This window comes from Chrysoperla carnea, chromosome 4 (genome assembly GCF_905475395.1).
Source record: "Chrysoperla carnea chromosome 4, inChrCarn1.1, whole genome shotgun sequence".
Taxonomy (NCBI): Eukaryota; Metazoa; Arthropoda; class Insecta; order Neuroptera; family Chrysopidae; genus Chrysoperla; species Chrysoperla carnea.
This window is the reverse complement of record NC_058340.1, coordinates 44208091-44227773: the sequence shown is the minus strand read 5'-3', so window position 1 is coordinate 44227773 and position 19683 is coordinate 44208091. Positions and strand designations below refer to the sequence as shown.

At 29.1% G+C, this 19683-nt stretch overlaps 1 protein-coding gene across 1 annotated transcript; it reads right to left on the bottom strand.

Moving 5' to 3' along the window:
* Positions 1–725: 725 nt before the first annotated feature.
* Positions 726–17625, bottom strand: LOC123298733. Its single transcript, XM_044880826.1, has 19 exons — positions 17520–17625; positions 15916–16091; positions 15435–15544; positions 14297–14573; positions 13985–14096; positions 12866–12992; positions 12264–12342; positions 11665–12012; positions 10524–10858; positions 8592–8614; positions 7332–7498; positions 7151–7260; positions 6971–7061; positions 5933–6118; positions 5792–5861; positions 4635–4761; positions 4391–4570; positions 2187–2424; positions 726–1104 (listed from the first exon to the last, which is right to left on the bottom strand). The coding sequence occupies exons 2-19, from the start codon at positions 16088–16090 to the stop codon at positions 764–766; spliced, it is 3096 nt and encodes a 1031-aa protein (XP_044736761.1). The 5' UTR covers position 16091; positions 17520–17625; the 3' UTR covers positions 726–763.
* Positions 17626–19683: the final 2058 nt, after the last annotated feature.

Below are 19683 nucleotides of genomic sequence, written 5' to 3'. Positions count from 1 at the left end.
TGATTATTCTAAGAATTCGGCGATCCATCCTAAAAAATTCAAAATTAACGGATGTATAAGTATTACAACTACTTATAAACGAAAAGCCGAGCATTAATTTGAAGCTACGGTAGGCGTACCACCTGGAGAATCTGTGGTCAAAATATTCAAATTTTTTCATTGTGGATATTTATTTCACTTAAAACTCGGTCCTTTACATTTGGCACATCCTGTAAAAAAAAGGGCTTAACAGGAGTTACCTTAATAGTTATAAATAAATTTATGAAAAAATAAACAAACAATCTTGAACCGTGTGGAATTCCGTAGGTGATACCTGTGGCTAAAAACAGGCTAGAAAATAATATAAAAGTGAATAATGTTCATTCTTTTTATTTATAGGCAATTTTATTACAGATATGATATACAAATTACATAAAGAACAAAATAATATTTTTATATTATTTCTCTAGCCTGTTTTTCCTTAAGCGGTACATTTTTAGAGAACGAGTGTATGTTTTGTCATTAGCCATTAGGATAAGCTTTAAAATGAGGGGTAAATCATGGAATTTGATAAAGAAATAAGGAAGATATCGCGTGAACAGGAAAAACAGACTAAAGAAATAAATAAATATATAATATTAATCTTAAACCAAATGTTTTATTTTTCACTTTGTACTGAAACATTTTTCTTGCTAATAAATAGCAACTAATTAATTAATAAAATTTTATTTAGAAATTATTTATTTTTGAAAATTAATACATCATATTTTCAACATTATTGTTATCACTGCCGTTTTTCCAACGATACAATGGCACCTTGTTCGGGTCTTAATACTAATGATCCAACTAAGTTCACTTCATGCATTTTCTGCATTGATTTTAATTTAAAGTTACGTAAAATTGTTGATATTATTGTCTTTTCTTCAAGTAGAGCAAATTTTTGTCCTATACAATTTCTAGGTCCAGCACTGAACGGCATATAAGCATATGGATGACGTTTTGATGAGTTTTCTAACAAGAAATTATCAGGATTGAATTCATTTGGACTGTTAAAGTGTGCTGGATCTCTTTGTGATTTGTGTATGTTGACAAATATGACGGTTTCTTTTGGCACCAATTTTCCATCTAAAATTAATATGAAAAATTTAATAAAGTTACTTGAGAATTTCCTCTATACAAGGAAAATGAGACCATTTTCGTTAAGTAAAAAGAAAATGAATCGTTTATTCAATATACGTTCATTGACCGAGTATTTTTTTCGGTTGCCTTCGAACCAGAGCGGTAATCGGAAAAAATAGACCGAAAATTTTATAGATCTGGAGTATTCTTGTAATTACGAATAGAATGGGTTGAGTTTGTCGACTATAGAAGAGTTGACTGGGTTCTAAAGTTTTTAGCCCTTGGGTTTTTTCCCGTCTATTGTTTTCTAAATGCAACCAACAACTGGAGTTCAATCCTAAGGTTTAAAATTTCTTTTTTCGAAATTTTATGTAAAGTTAATGTACAATAAAAGATGTAACAAAATCGGCTAATAAAGAAAAATGAAATAAACCGCTCATTTTTGCTAAAACCTGACGGAATATGTTTCTTATGTGTCAAATATCATTCGTAAGCTATGAGTTAGTTGTGCAAATGTTTCTATTTGTTAATAAACACAAAAGAATAACAACTAACTCATGGTGATAAAATTATTACTCAGCATGATAACGTTATATTTAAGCTATCGGTGTGAAAAAACGCAACAAGAAATTTGTCGGACACTATGACCACTTGATAACATTAATAGTTATTAAATAATAAAATATTTTGCCACCCAAGAATTAAATAATAAAATATTTTGCCACCCAAGAATACTGCACCGATAAGCTTGTCTATCACCTCGAATATACACTTAAGTATTTTTGTTTTTCAATACATATATAGTTTACTTTTGCTGAATTGAAAATTCGTAAAGAGAAAGTTTGGTAGACTCGCCAAAAGGAAGCCACTCACGGCGGGTGCTGTCCCGCAGACTATTTTTTTGTGAAAACATTATTTCTAGAGATACAGAAGCCTAAAGTAAAAAAAAATCAATTTTTCTTTGACGGTGAACAAAAAGTGAACAAATCTATGTGCCCAACATGCGAAAAATAAACGCGTTTTTGAGTGCGTCTTGCACGTTATACCCTCGGCTCAAAGAAGTTAAGTTTTGTTGTCGTAAATTTTACCTATTTCTTGATCTTCTTTGAGTACACGACCAATAATAGGAACACTTGGGAACAGCCGAAGGGCTTCTTTAATAACCATTTCCAAATACTTCATTTCGAGTAAATCTTGTTTCGTTAATGATCTATTACTGCCCTGGAATATTTGTTTAATTTCTTGGTATGCTTTTTCTTGCACCTCTGGATGTAGACCTAACATAAATAGGGACCAACAAATTGCAGCAGTCGTGGTATCATGTCCCTTAAAAAGAAAATATTTATAAATGTACTTTATTCGGGTAACGCAAATTTTGTAGACAAATAATATGAGTAGCTCTACATTTTCTTGCAGTTGTGTTTTCCTTCTTAAATATGCTTTTGAAGTGGAGAAGATGATCGTCCATTAAGTTCTCCAAAAAAAATCAAAGACATTCAATGCAAATTTTTATATGTAGAGTGCAGGGGCTTAACGCGGGTATATAGCGCCGGTGGCAAGTATTAAGGTTGCACCTTATATATATCGGGATCGGTTCTAACGATTTTGATGAAAATTCGTATACTAATAGTATTTAACATAAGAGTAAAAAAGTACCATATTGGCAATTTTAATAAATCAAGCATGTAATTCTACTAAATTTGGGTCATAATTTTCAAATTTGTGATCAAAATTAACCTAGCTCTAGTAGGTTTCAAGAATGGGGAGTCCTGGTCCCAGAATTAAGCACCTGCGTGATAGCTAGGGAAAAATTGATATCGCAACTGAAAAGAATGACCCAAAATTAGTGGGTTCCAAAAAAAATTCCAATAAAATCGGATCACATTTGCCTGTGTTATCAAAAAAATCGTTTTGTTTTTAAACTTTATGACGTCATCAGAATCCAAAAAATTTAATTTTGCTCTATCACATCCAAATTTTTTCCAATTTTGATAAACCAAGTATGTAATCCTACTTAATTTGGGTCATACTTTTCAAATTTGTGATCAAAATTAACCTAGCTCTAGTAGGTTTCAAGAATGTGGGTTCCTGATCCCGGAATTAAGCACCTAAGTGATAGCTAGGGAAAAATTGACAACACAACTGAAAAGAATGACCCAAAATTAGTGGGTTCCAAAAAAAATTCCAATAAAATCGGATCATATTTGCCTGTGTTATCAAAAAAAATCGATTTTTTTAACTTTATGACATCATCAGAATCCAAAAAATTTAATTTTGCTCTATCACATCCAAATTTTTTCCAATTTTGATAAACCAAGTATGTAATCCTACTTAATTTGGGTCATACTTTTCAAATTTGTGATCAAAATTAACCTAGCTCTAGTAGGTTTCAAGAATGTGGGTTCCTGATCCCGGAATTAAGCACCTAAGTGATAGCTAGGGAAAAATTGACATCACAACTGAAAAGAATGACCCAAAATTAGTGGGTTCCAAAAAAAATTCCAATAAAATCGGATCATATATGCCTGTGTTATCAAAAAAATCGATTTTTTTAACTTTATGACGTCATCAGAATCCAAAAAATTTAATTTTGCTCTATCACATCCAAATTTTTTCCAATTTTGATAAACCAAGTATGTAATCCTACTTAATTTGGGTCATACTTTTCAAATTTGTGATCAAAATTAACCTAGCTCTAGTAGGTTTCAAGAATGTGGGTTCCTGATCCCGGAATTAAGCACCTAAGTGATAGCTAGGGAAAAATTGACATCACAACTGAAAAGAATGACCCAAAATTAGTGGGTTCCAAAAAAAATTCCAATAAAATCGGATCATATATGCCTGTGTTATCAAAAAAATCGATTTTTTTAACTTTATGACGTCATCAGAATCCAAAAAATTTAATTTTGCTCTATCACATCCAAATTTTTTCCAATTTTGATAAACCAAGTATGTAATCCTACTTAATTTGGGTCATACTTTTCAAATTTGTGATCAAAATTAACCTAGCTCTAGTAGGTTTCAAGAATGTGGAGTCCTGGTCCCAGAATTAAGCACCTAAGTGGTGGCTAGGGAAAAATTGACATCACAACTGAAAAGAATGACCCAAAATTAGTGGGTTCCAAAAAAAATTCCAATAAAATCGGATCACATTTGCCTGTGTTATCAAAAAAATCGATTTTTTTAACTTTATGACGTCATCAGAATCCAAAAAATATAATTTTGTCTTAATAATGTATATTACTTGTCCACATAGTTACATTTTAATTTCATAAAAGCGTTAATATCTTACTTCAAACATAAAGGTATCAACTTCTTCACGAATATCTGTATCACTTAACGTAGGATCTTTTTCTTGAGCTTCTAATAAAACATCCAAAAATGCCATACGTTTTTTCGTACCAATATCATCATCTTTTGAAACTGTTTCAGCGACATTTGATTTTCGACTTTCCCTTCGGCCTTTAATTACCTTTAAAAATATTTATATAATATCTTTTATGAAGATTATTTGATTATAATTTAAATAAACTTACAGAATTTGTGAAACCATGTAGAATTGCCAAGCATTGATAATATCGTTTTCCATCTGCTACGTTGTTCCATATAATATCCGGTTGTAGCCAAGGTAGTACTGATCGTTTCATGGTTAAATCACTTACCCTAATAAACAGTAAAAAGAAAAATTTCAGAAAACTCTTCCAATGATTATAGGGACATGTTATCAAAGCCTTTATGATCCATTTATTCAGTATTTTCAATAGACCTTTTCATTTCAATTACGATTCATTATTGTTTTGGACAATCAGTAATAGGTTGAACAAAGATACAAAATATTTGTTATTCATTTTATTACATTAGTTTTTTAACAAACTGTCCGAAACACTTTTTAAAATGAAAAGGACTATTTATGATTCGGTATTACTGCTCAATTTTCCATGTTAAATTAAGATGAATGTCGTGAGGACAAATCATCGCAACTAGTTCTTAGAATAGTTGCCTATATTTAATTCTCACAGAATCACAAGTCGAGCTAATTTGGTAAGTATGATTGTAGTGTAGGAATTGACGGAGTAATTCATAAGTCATGTAAGTAAAGAAAGATAGTCACTCTTAGATAGCCATCAGTTGTGAATATATATAACACGACTGTGTCACACACACATAACTGATATTCTTATATAAGACATACAAAATAATCTTCTAATCTAATTTGCGAAATATTTTTAAGTCGCATTTTCTCCGAAAGCTAACAATATTTGAAAAAATGTTTAAAATAAAAATGTTAGTTTTTTAGTTTTTTTATGATTATCACCTCAAATTCACTGCAAATTTTGTTCAAATTATTTTTTTATTGCCTAATTACAAAACTAACTATTAGCCAGAATATATTAAAATTGCCCACCCTGTATACATACAAACGCTATTGGATTTCAATCTGTATGGTCATTGAAGAATGGGGATTTTGTGTTACGTACAATAATTATAACTTGATAATATTTAATAGCAAACAAGCAAACATATAATAGTATCTTTCTTATACACACTGTTTAATGTATATGTACTCTCTCACACTCGTTGATGTACTGTGAGAAATGATTTACAGAACGGATTGTATGGATTTTATCACCCAAATATTAAATGTTAGTATAAAAATACATAGCCAAGGATAAGAAGGTAAGGGATAACTTACTCATACAAAGCTGTAACATATTCAGAATCCTTATCGACTTGAGCGTTGATTGGTACTCCCATAGCAGTTTCTAAAAAAATAAAATAAAATATTAACTTGAGGTAACATTTTATAAACATCACTAATTTGATTCACACTGACCACAAATGATATCCAAAGCACATCGTGTGATGTACGGATAAATATCAAAATATTTTCCATCTGAATGGCGTTCAAGTCGCTGAGTCATTATGTCACACTTCTCAAAGAAAACTTCAACAAATTGATCAAGAATTTTAAAATGAAATGCTGGAGTTATCATACGTCTATGCTTAAACCATTTTTCACCTAAAATGCAATCCGTTCAGTTAATCAAGCTAGAAAATCAGTTGGTGTACTAAGGTACTAAGAGTTGGGTTTATAAAACCATTCATGATTTTTCGGAGATTTTTTTTTGGACATGTATTTTTGCTGAAATTCACAGGCGGCAAAAATTATACGTACAAAACCGAATTGAAAGTGTTTAAAACAAGAATATTTCAGCTTTCAATAGATATCAGATACATTCCAATTATTATGCGATAATCATTTCAAGAGAAATTAACAAGATCCTTTTATCATATTTATTGTAAAATCCATTTCGTGCAAAACTTCATAAAAAATTCAGGGATAACATTTATCACGTTTTCAAACCCTTGATACCTCAAAATCTAAATAGTATACAATAAATTATTTCAAATCCAGATCTTTCGCTGAGATCAACCTCTTCGAAATTGCGGTATCCCCTGATAAAAAATTCGGATTCATGAATCGTAAAATTTCGGATACAAATTAAATAAACATATTCTTCCCAAAAATAATTCATGGATTCACCTTCTTTAATGCCTTCTTCAAATGAAAACAGACTGTTTTGCCAAGATTTTATTGAAACTGTCACCCTTTAGCAGACAAAAGCACTTGAAATAAGATGGCGAATCTGAATTGAATCATGAATTTGACTTTTTTATGCATGATTCGGCCAATTTTTATCAAAAATTGACTTATGGGATATTTTTCGGTGCATTTTTTAATATCAATTCATTCATTTACACATTATGGCATATGAAATGTAAATTTTCCGGAAATGTCTCCGAAAAATCAAGGATACACCAAATAAGCTCGATTAAAGACGCTAAACATTTTTGTACAAATCTGTTTTACCTGAAGAAGTCAGTAATCCTTGACCTAGCCAGGGATGAAGAAAATTATAAGTTAATCCTTTGGTGATATGTTTTTGATTATTGACTATACACTAAAAAATCAAAAGCAATAATAGAAAATAATTAAATAAAATCATTAAACCAATTTGTTCTTAGTTTCGAAATAATATTTGATATTTACTTCTATATGTTCTGGCTTATAAATATTTATAGCTGGCGTCGGTCCAAGCCATGTTCGATAGGGTCCTGGATAATATCGATCATATTCTGAGCTAATATATGAAAATAATTCTAAAAATTAAAAAAAAAAGATAAAAGAAAGATTATTTATAAAACATTTAATTACAATTTGTAGAACATACTGTTTACTGGTACTCCAAGCAATGTCCATGATGTGCCGACAATTGGTAATTTTTTCGGTCCAGGAAATTGTTCAATTAATTTAACTGTTCGATCATTCTTATTTTTGTGCCAGAGTACAATTATTGCTGCTATTAGAAATAGAACTGCGTACATGCAAAACATTTTTCTTTATCTGAAAAGAAAAAACAATTTTCAGGTAAACAAATCGCTCTAAAAATATAGTGAATTTTTCCAACGAAAAATTTGAAAATACTTGAGAAGTAGCTATATAGCAATAAAACGAAGGAGTGGAAACGACCTCTCACGATTAGATAGGAAAATAGCTTTCTGTAAAACTTTTTCAAACCGAATTGAAAATGTTCTTCGGATCGTTCTGATCAAAAGCTCTCACGGCCACAAAATTTTTTAACGAGTAGATTTTCAGCTACACTCGATCATCCATGGTATCTGTTAAAACTAGTTCCATTGTGAAAATGTGCGTTTTTCATGAAAACGTACACAGTTAGCTATAGAAAAGTTGGTGTTATTTGATAGTTAACAATTACAGTTTCATTTGCTGTTGACATAAACCCTGTGTTGAATTTAAGTTAAACAAGTTATTACCGTTTTAAACTTGTAATTTTTTAGTCATAATTTTGGAACAACATGTATACGTAATTCAATGATTCAGAGTTCCAACAAGAAACTCGATTCGATTTAGACTCCAAGTTAAATTTGGTTTGGAAAACTGATATAAGCTTTGAGAAAATGTACGTTAAAATTGCTACTATAATTTCAGAAAACACAGAATATTTCGAAAACCGTGAAGTTTAAGTGAAATAGACCTAATGAAAATAGAATAGAATAGAAAATGAAATAATAAGCAGGGTGTTCTGTTTGAAAAATACAACTTTGATACATTCCGCGTTCCCGGGGTATGTTACGAAAATAATTTTAAAAATTATAGCCAATAACCTTCCATCTTTTCCTAAAAGAAAATTTTGTTGAACTCAAGCTTTTTAGCCATAAGCTTCCGTATCGTATAGCGTGAATAACCCTGTATAAAGAGCACAAAAACTTGAATCAAATGTAAAGATTTGGTATCATAATAATACATATTTGTTATAAAATCTATTATTCTATTAACTATTGTCTTTTAATATAAATACAAAAAGATTTATGAACTTTTATTTGTAGATATAGGTACTATTATTTAATTAAGTTTATCCTAAAATTAAAATTTAATTATTTGATTTGTGAATAGTCTACATGCGTCATACTTAGGTACACGTATATTGTTATCCTAAACAATTAAAACTTATTTAAATACCCATAAATAAATTTTTAAATATATTACTTATGCCTTTTGAATTTATTACAGTGTAGTGAGTGATTTTACTTAAAAATGAAAATCAAAAAAAATTCCATCAACTTTTCCAAAACATTATACCCTGCGCTTTCAGGCCTAATGAATTTTTAAACCCAGTGTCAAAAGACAGGTTTATGCAAATATGCAGTGTGTTACCTTTCTTTCTAAGTTTGCATCCTTATTTCGTTGGCTTAATTTTTTTCAGTGTAGTAAAAACTAGAGCAATGGTCCAAATACCAATATTTTCTACTTTTAAGCCATAAGGCCACAACTTTTAATGAATATATCACATTCATTTATCAACTTCTCAATTATTTTCTGAGGCTGAGTGTACCTCCTTCATGTATATACCTTGCACTACACCATACCATCACAACCACTAATGAATTGAATTTTTGTTGTGACGGCGGGAATCGAGCCCGCTACTTTAGGCATACCGCGAACGGAATATGTTAAGCCTTAACCAACTGAGCTACTATGTTTCTTACTTCGAATAAATAAAGTAAAATAAATAAATAAAACGTTCAGAATTAAAAATTTCTAAATTAAAATAATTGTGTCTTTATAGGTGTTTAGATATTGAGCTTTCTTACCAAAATATTTGAATAGTAGGTAAATATTATTTAATTTTAGGAAAAAAATTTATAAAATATTGGTAGGTATTTTAAAAATATAATATACAAACTGGACTTACCTGCTATTGCACTTTGATTACAATAAAATGTATACGTGATAATTTGATTCTTGTAAAGTAATAAAAAATTTATTTTTATTAATTTACAAATATTATAAAATTTAAGTCAAACAAAAAAAAAAGTCATAAACATGTCTCCGTTCGATAAATTTAATTGGTTGATAAGTTATTTCAAAAGAAATTTTTTTTAAAGAAGTTTATATTATTATATTTGCTATAATAATATAATTTGAAACAAAAATAAACCGGCTAAAATTTCAAAAGCTGCAGAGTGAATTAAAAATTGGTTCGATCGAAAATGTTGTAATTTCCAACGAACCGTTTTGAACCCGTTCTTCGCCTCCTCGTCATGTTGCGACCCTACTTCTAAAACCCCTTGCAAATAAATATACCGTCAAAATTTCTAGATCCTCTGTATAAATAATTAATTTATACAAAACGAACCAATTTCTTTCCCTACACACCACACTTCGTTCCCAAAAAATCACGTTTTCTTAGAATCATCTTCAAATCGTTTATATGTATTCTCATTAATGCCCTTTATAAGCACATAAATTTTTTAATACACTTTACGGTGTTAAATTTATTGATTTGAGCTGTTAAAGTTTGCGCTTTTAACATATAACTCCTATATATAGTAGTTAAAAATATAATTCAATATATTGAATTATATTTTTAAAAGTGTAAAAACTAATATTCTTTAGTTAAAAGCATGAAAAACATTTTCCTATAATGAAAATTATAACAATCGGCACTCGTTTTTCCAAGTGATGAAATGAATGGCATTTATGTCAAGAAATGTTAAATTTCGTCTCATTTTCCAAGTTCTAACAGAATCCATCTTCAAAATTTGAAACATAAGTCCTTTACTTTTTTGGGAACGTCCAGTATTAACATAAACGTAGTACTAAGGATTGGACACGCTTGCTTTATAAATTAAAAAATTATAAACAAAATAATTCAAAATAATTCAACATTTTTATTAAAAAACTAAAATATAAATTTTAAAAAACGTAATTACATAATTCTTAAATTAATTAAAATTAAAATTAATAACAAAATATATAGAAAAAATTTTAATACATTTAATTAATGTAATTAATACTTGATTTAATTTTTATATAATTAAAAAATTGTTGATGATTAATGTCTTCTGTGCAAAAAAACTTGAACACCATTAAGTGGTCGTAATATCAATGCTCCGACCTTTTTACATTCTTCAACACTTTCAATTGATTCAATTCTAAATTTTCGTAATATTGATGCTAAAACGGTTTTCTCTTCTAGAATTGCAAATTTTTGACCAATGCAATTACGTAAGCCAGCACTAAATGGTATGTATGCATATGGATGACGTTTTGCACAATTATCTTTATTGAAATTTTCTGGATTGAATGTATGAGGATTTTTAAAGTGTGCCTCATTGCGATGTGTTTCATGAAGATGCATTACTGCAAATGTTTTCTTTGGTACTGTAAATCCATCTGAAAATTTAAGTGAGATTAAATTTAGCCCTTTACATTCATTTTATATCGGATGGCGCTAATTTTTAACCCCCGAAAAAGGGGTGATCTAAGTTTGACCGCTATGTGTGTGTGTCTGTCTGTGTGTCTGCCTGTCTGTGGCATCATAGCGCCTAAATGAATGAACCGATTTTGATTTTTTTTTGTTTCGTTTGAAAGGTAATTTAACGGAGAGTGTTCTTAGCTATGTTTCAAGTGCGAGTTTAGAGTTCCGTACCCGCAATACACAAATAAAATTGGCGATGTCCTTCAAAATCATCTCAGTTTGGCTTTAAGGAAAAAGGTAATTTAATGGAGAGTGTTCTTAGATTTCATACCCTTCTAGAATTATTTATAGATTGTAACTCAAACAAAATGTTATATTCTGCGTCGTATTGGTAGTACATACTAATACTCTGCAACTCGAATTTCAAAAAGGAGATTCCGTAAATTGTAGTTAGTAAAATATAATGACGGTGTAGTTAGAAAAATTCCATTACGCCTTTCTAAGTCGAAATTTTAGCAATTAATTCCTTTGTATCTCAAACTGCTTAAGTTGAGTCAAAAACTCATTAACTCGCACTTTTTTGCATTTCCCTATCGGGATTTAATTTAAGCTATCCAGGTTTAATTTAAGCTATCATTTAAGCTATCCAGGTCCACTGTATTATTAAGTTAAAAACCGTTGAAGTTATGGGAGTAGTCGAAAAAGACTAATTCAGTCAATGTAAAGGGCCTACTAAACTAAATTTGTTGATTAATTAAATGTTTAGATGTTTGGTACTTACCAAGAACGATATCTTCGCCTAGTTCTCGACTTATAATTGGTACACTTGGATACATTCGTAATGTTTCTTTGATAACCATTTCTAAATATTTCATGTCTGCTAAATCTTGTCTTGTTATATCACGATCTGTATCTTGAAATATGCTATCCAATTCCTCATGACACTTCTGTTGTACATCCATATGATTCCCCAGTAAAAATAAGCTCCAACATATGGCAGCTGTTGTTGTATCGTGTCCTTCAAACATAAATGTATCGACTTCTTCTCGAATTTCTTCCGTTGTTAAATGATGACCGTCTAACGAAGCTTCTAGAAGTAAATCTAAGAATGCCATACGTTTTTTAGATCCTAAAAATAAAAAATAAAACGTTTATATTAATTATAGATTTAGAGTTTTTAGGAAAAATTTAAACTTTATATTATCGAGACTGAATTAAATGAGCACTCTAATACTGATTTTTATCCTCGCAGTAAAAGAGACTGTGGACCTCAAAGGTGGGTTCCCAAGTTTAAAAATGAAGAAAAGATTAGCTTCATTTTTTATTTCCAATATTATTGCAGTCTATATTCAAGAAATCAGTGATAGTTTAAATGCTTACCAATAGAATCTGCTTCGTTTTCTTCTTTTTGTAAAATTGGTTTTTTCGCCTTGAGTGCTTCTTTTCGTTCTACGATAACCTGATAAAAAATATAAATGTCAATTTAAAAAAAAGATTGTGGGACCCCCTTTAGGAACGAAGTCCCTTTACATCCAAAACAATATGCAAGCATAGTCACATAACTAGTTTTTGATGTAAATAGTACAAAAATGCAAAATTTGTGTACTATAATAAATAAAATGAATATAAAGTAGGTGAACGTATCGTGTTTGCCATGGATATGACACACACACACAAAGCATATCTCACACTGTTACGTGAAGAATTATTTCAGTTTGCTCACTATGGCAAGCCGCGTTAAGGAACTTCGTTTCAATTATAATTATGGCAAAGGAAATTTTTTCAAATTAGTTGTAAATATTTAATATTGCTTTTTAATTATAACGACCTTTTTTTTTAATCCAAACTTAAAACTTGTGCGAATCAGCGAATCAGTATTCAGATGATTTTCTGAGAATATTGAACTTTTTGAATACATGAGAAGATTTGGCCAGTTGAACATGACTATAAAAACTCTAAATAAGGCAGAAACAAAAAGGTACCTTATTAGTGAAGCCATGCAAAATTTCTACACATTTGTTGTATCTTCTACCACTTGAAGAATTATTCCAAATAAAATTGATGTGATACCAAATCACAAATCCACGTCTTAAAGCCAGATCACTGAAACTGAAAAGCGAAAGTTCAAATCAACTTTATAGACAAAGAAAATATAGCGCTAAAAACGAGTCAACTGTCCATTTTGTGAGCAGGCGGGCTAATCAGAATGTGGTTTTTTTCATTCGATTCGTGAGGGAGTTTACAAACTTTGTGAACAAAAGTGATGGAAGAGAAATGAAAAACTGAAACAACTGGAAACTAAATATCGATGGAAATGAGTTTAATTTTGTTGTTGTTACTCGAAGGTTTTTTGGGCGTCCCTCTTTCGTCCACGCTATTCGCGTTCAAAGACTCCAGAAACCTCCGAGTAACGAGTTTCAACGAAATATGTCACATATTCTCCTATAAAACTCCTAGAGACGAGGTGTTTACTGCTCGCCCTAGAAACCAGTTAATACTCATTTTCATCGATATTTAGTTTAAATTTTCCCAGTTTTTAATTTCTCCCTCGTACTTTTCACAAAATTTGTAGGTGTCTTCGCAAATCGAATCCAAAAAACCTCATCCCGATCCGTCTTACTGCTCACAAGATCGACATTTCATTGGTTTATTTCTTCGGCTATTAACAGTACATTAATGTTTAACAAGTTGCATATATACTATGCATAGTTCACATAATACATATAAAACCTGATACTAAAAAATATAAAGAAACGATACGTAAAAAGTTTTAATCAGAACGCTTCATGGTTTTACTGTATTTTACCACGAGAACTTATCAAGACAAACATTTTATCACGAAAGATGTTTTTAATCGGTATTATAATAAGTTGAGTAAGAAATTACCTAATATTAGATAAAAACTTAATATATATTTATAAAAATATTTGTGGTCTAAACAAAATTAACCGAAATTTTTGTTAAAGGGAGAATAGATAAACTTATAGTTTTGTTGGAAAAATACCGAAATAAATTATTTACTGAATTCCTTTCTCTTCCGTACTTAATACATTAACAAATAATACAAATTCATTAAAAATAATGTTGTTCTTAAAACTTACTCGTAAATAGCTTTAACATATTCTGAATCACTACTATCCAAAGCCTCTGGTTTATCACCTAAATTTGCTTCAATATGACGTTGGGCATCAATTTTTACTCCCATAGCAGTTTCTAAAATTAATTTAAACCATAAATTACAAATTTTTAATACAAAACTAACAGTAAAATAAATATATGATTTGAAAAAAGCATAAAAAATTCATGTAAAGTAATTTATTGATGGAACAGCAAAATAAATTTTGTATATTTAATTAAAATTAAAAAAAAAATTCATTTAATTTTGGTGAGTGAAAATAAAAAACAAAAATTACCACAAATTATGTCGAGTGCGCATCGTGTAATGTACGGATATAAATCAAATTCAGCACCATCAGCTTTATTGTATAATAAATTCACTAAAACTTTACTTTTTTCAACAAAAATATCAGCAAAATGATCTAAAATTTTAAAATGGAATGCTGGTGTTATCATTTTTCTATGGGAATGCCATTTTGCACCAGTTGATGTCAGTAAACCAGTACCTAGCCATGGTTCTATATACTTGTAAAATTTACTCTTTGTAATATGTTTTGGATTATTTACGATTAACTGTAAAAAATAAAAGAATTGAGTTAATTTTTTTTAATGATATATTACTTTTTCAATTTTAAATTTGTTATGACAGATTTGGACATCTCATTTTCTCACTTCTACCTTAGAAGTGCTTGAATTCGATATGCTTGTTTAATCCTTAATCTTACTTCCCCATTCGCAGAATTTATGTTTTTTTTTCGATTTGCAGAACACTTTTAAAATACTATTAAACTTGCTCTGTTTCCTTAGAAAAGCAAATTCTTGTTTGATCCTCTTTACTTTTTATATCCCCCTTTGACTCTGGTAATCGGAAAAAATAGACCCGGAAAAAAAGGCCGATAATATAGATCGAGAATTGTATAGCCCCGGAGTATTGTTGTAATTACGAGTTGGTTGGGTTGAGTTTGTCGACTATAGAGGACTTGGCTGGATTCTGAACAATACACAAAGATTAATTTTTGATATACAAATATTATATTTAGTCTAATTCAGAAGTGAATTATACAAGCGGCAATATTGTTTAATTTTCTCTGTGTTCTATGATGAGGAAATGCTTACAGTATTGTTACACAAATGAGCAATATATGATAGTATTTGTTGTAGCGTTGACAAATTTACTGTAGTTGATTATTTAAATACTATTTAGTGAAGTATATTTTTTCTCGTTCTTCGATATCGCATTGAGTTAAAATTCAGATTCGAAGAGATAAATATTAGCCCTATCCGTAAAACCCAATAATTATCTCAATATATAAAATGACAAAAAATAGGACAATTGCTGAGAAAGAATTTTTTAGGCACTTAAACTAAGTAAACGAATCAATAGATCTTCTATTGCGTAACAGTGTCGTCTAATTTATAACAAAACATAGTTACCTCAATATGCTCTGGTTTTACAATGTGAACAGAGGCTAGCCCATCTAGCCATGTTCGATATGGGCCTGGTCCATACATTAAAGTTGTGGAGTGCATCACATCAAAGAATTCTAAAACCATTAACAAACAGTTGTAGAATTTTAATTTAAGGCGTTTCGATATCAAAACGAAATGGTTATCAAAAAATTGATATTTTGTGTTTCAATCAATGAGTATTTAATTTCAAGTCGATTCTCTGTACGGTTAACGTTAAATTAATTATAAAAACAGCCCTTTTCACAAGGCGGTATATGAAGAAGTCGTAGTAAATATTGGTTTTTTAGTCAAGTGCTTTTAAAAAATGTTGCCATTTACATAAAAAACTTTTATACATATTCCTCAAGTTTTAAGCTTATGATAGTTAATTTCAGAGAATCGATATGAATTTTTCACAAAAGATGTATAAAAGGATGAATAATTGGATAAAAGTATTTATGCTTACTGTTTGGTGGGTTTTTAATAAAGTCTAAGGATGTCCCAATAACTGGATAATTCTTTGGTCCTGGCATTTGATCAATTTTTTCAGCATAACGTTTATGTTTTGTTAATTCTTGAGAATAAATGATTCCCAATAATATCGCCAGTACAAATAATATTCCAATTGTTATTAAATCCATTCTGAAAGAAAGACATTTTTTTAAACTTTTATGTTTGAGAAAACAAAGCTCTTGATGGAAATAATAAAAATGAAAGGATTCTCAGATTTTTAAATTATCCCTTTAAAAGTAACTTTGAAGTCGCACTATGACATAATGTTGTAATTTTGAGTTAAGGTAGAACTGTTACAACAACCTCAAGTTGTAAACCTCATCCTTTAACAAATTTGTAGTTCATCCTTTCACAAATTTCCACATTTAAATTTTTATAGCTAGAGTAATATATTTGTTACCTACGAGTACAAAATATCAGCCATCAAAACAGTTATGTTTTTGCGAACACACAAAAATCTGAGAGATTGAGATTATAAGATGAAATTTAACAGATCATGAAAAATTTTGCAAATTCGTGAAGGATCAATTTCAATTTAAAAAATCATTATTTTTGAAAAAGCAAGGCAGAATAATTTTCAGAAATGTTTATAATTTACAAGCAACTATAAACCTTTTATTTCGGAATAAGTTGATATAGGCTACATATGTAGGTCTGATGTATTAAAATTTTTTTTTTTAAAACTTGGTATGCAAAATGTGAAAGGTAAAGGTACTAATTAAATTATTATTAAAAATAATATTTTATTGTTTTTTTTTTGATAATGTTACATTGTAACAAGGACATATTAGGGAAAAAAACTGTCTTCTAAAGTTGCCGATAAACGATATGGTTGAAATAATTTGTACCTTATTTTCAATCTTGATGATGAATTTTGTTATAACTTCATGAATGTAGACGAAAACTAAGAATAAAATTTTTCGATATCTGCTTTGGTTTTCGAAATATTGAGTGCTGAATAATTAAACATTTTCAATTTTCGATATTTTGAAAATTATTCCAGATATCGAAAAATTTTACTCTTACTTTTCGTATTATATTGTCAAGTGATAACATAATTTGCCATCAAAATTTAAAATATATATATATTTTTTTAATTTGTGGAACCACTACCGTGCTTATACATCCTTAATTATTCGGGCAAAACGGGTTAAATTAAAAACAAAAACGGGTTAAAATAAAAACAAATTTAATTTAAATAGTTGTTTTTGTTTTTTAATTTCCACCGTCTAGTTTTGGAGAAATCTCTAAAAAAATATCACCCATCTACCGTTTTCCCATAGGACCAATGTTAAATATGCCTACTTTTGAAATAATTTATTTATTTAAATAATCGGGTAACGACCTCTAAAATTTTCAGAATTGATTTAGACTTAGTATAACTTCATATTTAAAAAAAAAAAAAAAAAAAAAAAAAATCAAGCCTTTTATCCAAAATTGCCCTGGCGCTCATACATCCTTAATCTGATTGATAGGATAATAGTAGCTGTCTGTCCCAAGCTCGTATAAATGCAAAATAGTTTAAATAAAATTATATACAATTAAAAAAATACTCACATGAATAGAAATTTTTTTCGATACGAAATACTTGAAATATACTTAATAAATATTCTAAGACTATGTTGCGTACTATACTTTTGACAAGAATATTGCTGCTTATATATTCAACGAAGAATTTGTTATAATTTGACTTTGAGTTTACGGGATTTTTATACATAAAATTTTTGAAAAAAAAGTTTGGTGAGGACAATTACCTCTATATACAAGTATTAGTTACACCATACATGAAGAAAACTAAAGGAAAATCACCAAAGAAGTTTTCCGTTGGTTTTTTTTTTTGATAAATCCGAAAAATATTTTTTTTTGCAACGGTTACCTGTGGCAATATGGTAACAATTATAACTTTAAAATTGCAAATCTTTGTACGTACAATAAAAACATTTACCTACATAAAAATGTTTTGAATAAAACGTTTATTTTAAAAAATGAAATATTTTTTTAAACTTTAGTAAAGCATTCTTCTTTTTCTAATGCATTGAGTTTTTCTATCACCGCACATATTTTTTATTAAAATTTTTCATTTAAGCCTAAAAAATTGTATTTATATGAAATATGGTGGAAGCGATGGGAAAATCAGGACGCCGCAACTTTATATTCAAACTAAATGTGCATACAAAATTTCAGCTCAATCGGTTGAAAATATCTACTTCAAAATTGAGTTCAAAGAATCCACCGTATCATACATACATACATTGCAAGTTAAATAAAATATTTTAAAAATATAATTTACTAACCAATTACTGGTAGGAATCCTCAGTTTTGCCGTATATGTTTTAGTCGTTGGTGTACATAGAGGTAAACATGGAATAATTTTATTATTTATTTTTGCCAAAGATCAAGATTTTTTAGAGACTATTCTTTGTTTATAATTTTTGTTTCAATTGATTTTACAGAGGAACTAAGCTTGAAAAATTTTATAATATTATCAGAATTAACGGCACATTTTACGTACTCGAACTTAAATTATATTTTAAGAACTTATCAGAATTTAACTTCACATTTTTGGAACTTAAATTAACGTTACATTTAAGAAATTTAATAAACGCAACAGTTTTAAGAATTTAAAATAACGTTATAGCAGAAATCGTAACAGGTTGGAAAGGTTGTGCAAAATTTCTTTGTGGCGACTCATTACGCAATATGGAATCATCAACATGTATAATTGTTGTATACACAAGTCAAGTATTTATTTATAGAATTTTAAAAATTTAAAAACTCGTCACGTTTTGGGTGCATTTTATAATAATGCGTCAGCTTGGTGTAGGGTATCACAAGATTCTCCCTTGGGACTACCACTGCTAATCAGAACCTATGTGGAATCTAAAATGAAATTGTAAAAATCCGAAAATAAATTCATGGCTTATGATTTTAGTTCATATTTTGAACAAGTAATTTAAGGAATATGTGGCTAAAATTTCAGAATAGGTAACTGTTCATATTTTCATGATATAAATTTTCAAAAATCGACGTAAATTACATTGCTCTTATGGAGAAATCTCCAAAAACGACGTATTTTGAAATTTATTGATAATTTTCACTTGGAACGAATGAAGAAAAAAAATTAAAAAAAACTTTTTAATAGAAAGTAAACATTTTAGGAATGACATAGAAAAAAAAATCCAAGTGTCTTCATTCATATAAAGGAACGTACGAGCAGGGGAGATTTAGGGTTGAAATTAATTTTATCTTATTTTCAACTTTGATGATGAATTTTATTTAGGGTTGAAGTTATTTTATAACTTCATAACTGTAGATGAAAAATAAGAAAATTTTATAGAAAAATATTCTTAATTTTTGTCTTATAGGCGGTAATAAAATGAAAATATACGGTTTTACTGTAATTAAAATAAAATTTGAAAAACTATTGACATAATTAATATATTATTAATAAAACAATTTTTATCAATGTTTGTGTCTGTTTAAAGTGCAATGCGAATTCAAAGAATTTGAAATTTTACTTTACAGAGGTATTAAATTATTTTGGATTAGGTAACTGATTTCTAGCTCAGTCATCAAATCAGTTTCAAGGGGTTTGGGGTTTCAATTATTGTGGATGATGAATACTTATCTACCTTTTGATTTCCAGATACTTATGTCAGAATTATCAACGTATCCACCTTAAAAGACGATTTCTTACGTTTAGAAGTATTTATCAGTATAT

Excerpts from the sequence above, each read along its gene's own strand:
- LOC123298733 (XM_044880826.1), bottom strand. The coding sequence starts at position 16,090 with ATGGATTTAATAACAATTGGAATATTATTTGTACTGGCGATATTATTG. Across the intron at positions 10,859-11,664 it reads AGGCGAAGATATCGTTCTTG|ATGGATTTACAGTACCAAAG; the intron begins GTAAGTACCAAA and ends TTAAATTTTCAG. Across the intron at positions 2,425-4,390 it reads TTGATACCTTTATGTTTGAA|GGACATGATACCACGACTGC; the intron begins GTAAGATATTAA and ends TTTCTTTTTAAG.